Below are 7,595 nucleotides of genomic sequence, written 5' to 3'. Positions count from 1 at the left end.
AACGAAGATAGCCGTCGAAAGCGGCCAATGAAGACTCTGAAAGCAGCTGTAAACATGTCGGTGCATGACAACTTTCTTGCGCTTGGCATCCAGACTTAACTGACAAGCTGCTAAGCCGCTTTGTTCCCGTTCGACTTCACATTTAGTACGCGCTGGTTTAGCAAGCCGGAAGAACCGGACCAGTCGTGTTGCAGCAAGACTTTTGCAGGCACCAAACCCCCGGGAAGCACCATGTCTTTTTCTGGTGTAACTGATGAGCTGCTGCAAATCATGAACCTCTGAAGCTGACAAAATTACAATTAATAATGAAAAAAAAGTTTCAGTTAGCGCAGTGTGTTGTCAGTCATATTTCAATCCTGTCGTAAGCGTTTCTTTTCTTTTGCCTTTTCTTTTTTTTCTTTTCTTTCTCTCTATCTTCGTATCTCTCTATCTCTCTCTATCTTTTTTCTTCTCTTCTCTCTATCTCGTCCGCAACAGCTTAGGTGGTTCTCTGCCACTGGAGAAAATGTTTCACATTGTCAAGATTAAGTCTACGTTAACGCAGCGTCGTAATTACTGGTGTTGCGAAAACAAAAATGAACAGACTGAATATCTTTGCATTTTCAACTACCGAACAGCGTAGCTTAAGCTTAACGTTAAAAAAGAAGTCTCACATATTTGTCACTAACAATATATGCGCAAGCCCTGCCTTTAAGAGAGATTAACTGATTAACTGAGCCCAATCTCCCAGCGGACGGGAACGTTCCAACCAAGATGGCGCCCACTAAAAGCGCCCACCCTGTGGCGGAGGCGGACATCGAGGCACCCTAGTTGATCCCTGGTTCGTGCTTGCGTCGTAATGACCTGCGCAATTTTCAGTTGCCGCTCAAGAAGTAAAACACTGTGACAAGAAGCCAGACTATGCATAACCAACATGTATGTCTCCACTGTTTACCAGAAATGCTAACAATGCAGGGCGAATGCGCGATGTTGTCTTTGAAAATTTCAGACAAAACCCACCTAAAGATGACTGTCGACGTTAATGCGACTAGCTTTCAAGAATGCATCGACACACGGTATTGTTAAACACACCTTTACCTAAAATCTGTAATGCTCGTTGAGAGATTTCCATTTCCTCGGCTGCCGGGATTGGCCAATGCGTCAGCAAGCCTGTGCACTCTGGTTTGTGACGTCATGCTACTTTCAAGCCCGGCGTGACGAAAGTGGTCCACTGATGCTGAGACCAACTAGCCGCAGTCATCTTAATGTTTAACCCCCTGTTTTGTCCCAACTAACATATTTAAGTACTCGCTATTTCCGCGCACCATCGATGACTGGAATCACTTGGCTTTGTGACACTTGTATATGCACATTTGTACTTCTTGTGTTCACATATGTCTTGTTTATTTATTTTTTCTTTTGTTTACTTTTTGCTCTCCCTGCATGGACTTATATGTCTCCGCAGTATGTATTAAATAAAATAGAAAAGAAATGCAACGCACGGGAAACACGAAAGGGTACCACGTACTTAATAGTTTTGGTGCTGCTTGTGCATAAAAAAAAAAAGATCCCATTTGTGCTCACGTTCCAGCAGCGCCTCCCAATTCTAGTAAACCAAGATTCGCAGAAAGAAGCCCACATCTAATGTAAAAGCTTGCTGCGTTCCTCACACGCACAAAATATAAATAAAAGACGCATGGTCGAACCTGTATGACATGCGGGCTGTCTGGGAACGGGAGCAGCTCAAAGAATAATGAGGCAAGAATGTTTGCCTGTGCCGCACGCGAAACAGCGTGCTTTCATTCCCGCCGAGAACAACCCGTACCTGACGGCTTCGCAGCTACGTTCCCCGCCCAACATAGTCTGCGAGCTTAGAGCGATTTGTAGACCTTAATTTCTTGCATATATAGTGACGAAGTTCGTAGACAGCGTGAGATAATTATGATCGTGTAAAAAAATATAATCGAGGAAGTTGCGGGAATACATCCTTCTGTTTGCTAAGGAAACCGATAAACTGTTAATTGTATACGGGTGTCTCAACATACAGTATAGCAGGGGACAACTGTGGGGCGCTGTGTGGTAAAGCCCCTTTACCACGTGATGCATGAAGTTTGCATTGACGTCATCGTGGCCGCCATCTTGGGCTACTAAAGTATGGGCGAAAAGAGGCGTAAGCAAGAAACGGGACAGCACGACAGGGGCGCCTTGCGCCGAGCGGCAACGCGATAACGGCGATAATCCGGTTAAAGAATAGTCACTGAAAAATAAAGCAAAACAACATGTGCCTGATAATAGGGCTCAATTACGTCACCGTAGCCGCCATGTTTGCCCACTGCAGTGCGCTGAAGCTGAGTCTGCGACGTCACGTGAAGACTACAGCTTCGTTCACATGAACTCGACAAGAGTATACGTCGAGTCAGAAGTATAGGGACGCAAAATGTAGTGAAATCTTGAGCGTGAATAAAGGCGTCTCCTTTCCTATTTTCTTTTAGAAAGCCTTGCGAAAAATTGAAATTCCAGTAAAAGTAGCTTATATTTATTATTGCAGCAATATTGCAGCAAGTTATCCCTAAATATATGCGACAATTGCTCGGAGAATACAAAGAAAATGGCATGAACGTCTTGTCCTCTTCTACGAAAGATTGCTAAAATGATAGCTGAGAAAAAGGTCACTGCCCTCGTCTCTCTCGCTGGACGCACTGGCATTGGAATCGATCGCGGCTGCGCTTCCACGTTCAAATTTGATTGTATACGCACGTATACACGAAGTTTTGAACACGTTTATTTTTGAGCCGTTGCGAAGCCCTTTATGAACATTTGCAGACAAACACCAGTTTCGTTCACAACTGGCAGAGGGCGAAGATATCTGTAGCAATCTGTCAGTGGCTGGTTAGTGCAAAGGCCTTGCCACCAGCGTTGACGGTTGCACGTGATTCGCGGAGTCCCAGACGCCAGACCGACAGCAAAACACAGAGGGCGTCCTGTATTGCGCCAAGTTTAAAATGTATGGGCCTGCAGCTTTCAAGACGAAGCTGAAAGCGGATAGTGAAAACGCTTGAAAACTGTCCTGTCGTTTTCTCGACGTCGTTGCCTCTCTTAGAATCGTATGCGGCGAAAGCCGAGAATTGCAAGTATAGCTGTAAGCTATTTTTTTTTTTGTTTTACAGCGAAGCTGTATATGGTTAATGTTCCTTACCCTCATACCCATGTCCATTAATTCCCCTGTAAGCACTCGTACCCTCCTAAGCAAGCGAGAAATACAATGGATCATAGCCCCGTAAGGCAGAGGCTACAAGCACTCAGCAAAGGGAAGCGAACCGCGTTCGCATTCTTTCTAATCACGCATACAACATAGGAAACAGCGTGTCGGAAACTGTATTCATCAATGGCGCATGCCATTGTATGAGCCATCGGGAGTATAAGGGAGTAAATGACAGAGAGAGAAGATGTGATAAGAGAGTAAAGAAGGGTACTATTTACGTGTGTACAACAGAGCGACCAAGTCGCAGTCACCCATGGTTGACTTGTAGGGTGACTTCTTGCAGAGAGTTTGTCCCTGCCGATTCAAATAGCTGGTGGGCTTGCGGGGTGTGGCGAGACGTGTGGTTCATTTTCTTTTTTTTTTTCCATTCTGTGTGCGCGTGTCTCCAATCGCGGAGAGGAATGGGCAGCCGTACACACACCCTGTATAAAGGGTGTGTGCAGGGCTGCGCCCCATCGACATCAATGGTGTGTTCACGAGGGTGAGTGAGCGTGCTTGCTCGAACAACTCATGCTTGAGCAACGACAGCCGGTATAGACTTTATCGTTAATGTTTAATGTTCCATGCGTGACCCTGGCCAGTCCTTGAGCAGGATTACACGAAGAGATGACTGCTTGCACTGAAAATCAAAATTCCATCATAACTGACTTATAACTTCGCTAATTATGTTATAAACTGATTGCTTTACGACTCATATTGGAACCAATTCCGAGCACGAATGCGTTCCCAGAAATGTGCCATTTTCATTTTATTTTTCTCTGCGAGCGATATATGTCCATCTCTCCGAGTGATCAAGCTCAGTTAAGTATACATTTGTGCTCTTCAAAAAAAAAAAAACACCCTTTTACATAGAGTCAGCTCCCATGCATATCTGCAGGATGCCTTGATGTCAAACCTGTTTGGCATCGCGATGCCCTACCCGCGTGCAGCTAACGCAGCGCCATCTATTGATTTCACAATCACGTGGACATACAAGAAGGCTTTTATTTGAACAGTTGGTCGCGTACGTCCATTTAAGCAATCGACGACCTCAATTTCAGTGAAAGTATGCACTTTGCGACTGAACATTGGAGCACGTGATTATGGACGAGACGTGCTCGACGAGAAGATCTCTGACGGCTCCACATTTATCGCGTAGCTGACGAACAGGGCCTCGCAGTCTGCGTTCGATCCTTCGGCAGCGGACGCATTCCTGTAGAAGGCGAAAGCCCGGTCGGAGAACTTAGGCACGTACCAGCTGCACAGACGAGAAAACGGTGATCACGAGGGGCATGCCCGACAAATAGCGTAACGAGTCGATACAAGATGAAATCACCGAGACAGTACAGTTAACGTGACGGGCACACCACCCTCCAGCCCGTTTATTTTGACGTTCCCATACATAGTATGCACGTGACGTCACATCCGCTGCTGTCGTCTGCTTCCGCTACCTTCCGCCATCTTGGGGAACCTTATCAACAGCCTATAGGTTCCCAAACATGGCGCCGCCGTAAACCGGAAGTCGCGGAGTATCCTTGAATGACGTACGCGCATACTATGTAAACACAGTGTGCACGCTTCACTGCGAAGCGTGCTGGTATAAACCGGGCGTGGTAAGTACGTTGAGCTGTTTCAGTAAATTGCAGCGATACTGTATACCGTGAGAAGGCACGATGAGTCATAAAAGGCGCAACAAGTAAATGCGGGCTGCATTTTAATGGTTCGAGCCAAGGAATAAATATATAAAGTTTAGTGAACGTCTACTACGCTACAGCGGCGAGAAATACAAGAATATCATGGCGAATACGAGAAAGAACTCCACGACGTCACACTGGCGTACCGGCGCTAACGTTAGGAGCACGAAATAAAAAAAAAATGGCCTTCAGTTTACCTTCCAGTAATCAACCTATTACCGGTAAATAATCATCGAAAAAAAATAGAGTCCAAAGTGCACGCTCAACAGCAACGATATATATCACTTTGGCCAAATTGGTCATAAATGACTAAGGGATACCACTGGGCCAATATTGGCGAAGCCGCAGGGCAGGCAATTGTTTGATTTTCTTGTTAGCAGCGTCTAAACAGCACCTATAAGCAGACAAAGCGCGCACCTGCTGGTTAGCGGCTATGACGTAAGTTCCGGCAAGTCACATCCGAGATGTTTCAGCGCGCCTCGGGCAGCCGCGGGCACCGAGCTGCGGCTTCTCGTAGGCCATGCGTCACTTCCGGCGGCGGGAATCGGCGGCGTTCTATTTACGCGGTACTAGAATAGATCACTTACCTCAAGTACTCGGCCGTGTTAGCGCTGTCCGGGCCGGACACGGTTGGTCGCGCGGCCGCCATGCAGAATAACTCGGCAAATTGCCCCGCTATGTGCAGCACGTCGTGAGACTCGGTGCTACTGGGGTTCATGACGCCGTACGGGCTAACGTCGGGGCAGTTAACTCTGCGTATAGCGCACCTCGACGTGTCGATCCCCTCCTCATCGTCGTCGAAGCTACAACGATAAACGGTCCCCCCATGTTCTTCACACATACGACTATCAAGCGAACGGGTGGACGGCGTAGCCCCGGCGTGGCATCCTTCTTCGCTCTCGGTCAGCTGCGGGAGCGGGCTACCGGTAACAACGACATCGTCGCCGTGGTGTTCGACCGCCGGCGGTAGCGGGCAGAACGACTCGACGGCTGCTCCCTCGGCCACGCCTTGCTCTGCGGCTGCGTCTGGACCGTCAGCAACCTGCAGCGCAGAGTACACAGCACATAGGGACGGCCACCGATGAATGCGTAATGAACGCAAATCAAACGCGTGAGCGAAATGGTACCAACTGTTTCCGCGCACGAGAGAAGTGGAGTGTAAGACAGCATACGAGGGCATACAGTCGATACATGAAGCAACGGAGCTGGCCGGACCAGTGATGCGTAGGGCAGACAGACAGCCGGTTGTCTACTAGTGTTACAGTATGCGCATCAGGAGAGGGGAAGACGGCATAGAAAGAGGCGGTGCTTTGCAATTCGAAAATGTGCATGCATGTGCATATGACTGGGGAAGTAGGGTGACGACGAAGACTGCCGCATGCGATAGTGCGTTGCCTAAGGGCCGATTTACGCTCGAGCCGCCCATCGCCGCAAGCCTCACCGCACGCGTGCGGTCGCGCGAAAGATTGCACGTATCAAACACTTGTGCACAAATTTCGGTTTACAATGTGTAAGGTATACACTGTGCACACAGTGTAAATGGTAATTTATGCACAAGTGCTGGATACGTGCAATTTTTCGCGCGACCGCAAGCGTGCAGTGCGGCGATGGGCGGCTCGAGCGTAAATCATAACCGGGTGGTTGCTTTCACTCCGCACAGAGATGCAAGTGAAAGCACAAAGTGTACGGCACACAACAAGGAATCTACGGAGGGCGATCGTTTGCAGTTGCAACATGGATTGTCGCTATACAGCCACTGTAACGTAGCGCCTCTACAACCGCTAAAGACACAATGAGGCCGACTGGCCCGCGGACCGACTGTGTCATGTACGCACCTTCAGGTCAACGGGGACCGGGATGGTTCGGTCTTTCGCGAAGCACGAGTCCATCCTGGCCGTGGCGGCCAACTTGCAATCGGCCGGGGTTCCCACGATGCCGAAGGGCGTACGTATGCCGCCGAAGAGGTTAGGCGTGCCGCCGGCGGCCATTAGGGCCGCGGACAACACCGCCAGGAACACTGGAGCTCGCAACATCTGCGAATCAGTTGGTCATCACAAATTTTGTTTTCGAAGCCGTTTGCGTAAGTTGTAGAGGAGCTCGCAGCATCTGCGATTTAGTTAGTCATCATTAGAGAGCTTTAGTTTCAGGGATGCAAGCGGCTTGCGTACGCAAGAACTAGCGGCGACGGTACTGCGCATGCTCAGGCCCCTACGTCTGCGCATGCGCAGTACCGGCGGCCCTAGTTCTTGCGTGCGCAAACCGCTTGCGTCCCCTAAACTAAAACTCGCTATTACTTTTATTTTCGAAGCCGTTTGCGTAAGTTGTTGATTTAGTTACATTCGTTCATATTAAAACACCTTACAGGCATCTAGAGGCGCGTTACGTAAGCACGATGTACAGCAAATGTCGTGCGAGTAATATTTAAAGAAAAAAACTGGTATAGTGGCAATAATACGTATGAAAAATAAATACGCAAGTAACGCACAATCTACACTGAGCGCAATACAGCAGTAAGCCACAAAGCGAAAGAAAAAAAAAAGGGGGGAAGGAAAGAAATGTGCGGACGTCACGCATACAATCAAACGGTGAAACACAGCGCAGGGAACACAAGGCAAGAGTAATGTGTTAATTAGCACCTACTATATATATGCATCACAACAAGCGCATAGCTCCTGGATTAA

General features: G+C 48.3%; 1 protein-coding gene across 2 annotated transcripts; it reads right to left on the bottom strand.

The window, feature by feature from the left end:
• Positions 1-4,207: 4,207 nt before the first annotated feature.
• Positions 4,208-7,018, bottom strand: LOC129385313 (uncharacterized). Of its 2 annotated transcripts, none has more exons than XM_055071892.2 (3): positions 6,750-7,018; positions 5,502-5,956; positions 4,208-4,478 (listed from the first exon to the last, which is right to left on the bottom strand). In XM_055071892.2, exons 1-3 carry the CDS (start codon positions 6,945-6,947, stop codon positions 4,322-4,324), a joined length of 810 nt encoding a protein of 269 aa, XP_054927867.1. In that variant the 5' UTR covers positions 6,948-7,018; the 3' UTR covers positions 4,208-4,321. The 2 variants fall into 2 exon arrangements, with proteins under 2 accessions (XP_054927867.1, XP_054927868.1); XM_055071893.2 differs by having other exon boundaries at positions 4,208-4,433.
• Between the last annotated feature and the right edge of the window lie 577 nt (positions 7,019-7,595).

Source organism: Dermacentor andersoni, chromosome 7 (assembly GCF_023375885.2).
Source record: "Dermacentor andersoni chromosome 7, qqDerAnde1_hic_scaffold, whole genome shotgun sequence".
Taxonomy (NCBI): Eukaryota; Metazoa; Arthropoda; class Arachnida; order Ixodida; family Ixodidae; genus Dermacentor; species Dermacentor andersoni.
The sequence above is the reverse complement of the archived record's forward strand: the minus strand, read 5'-3'. Positions and strand labels throughout refer to the sequence as shown.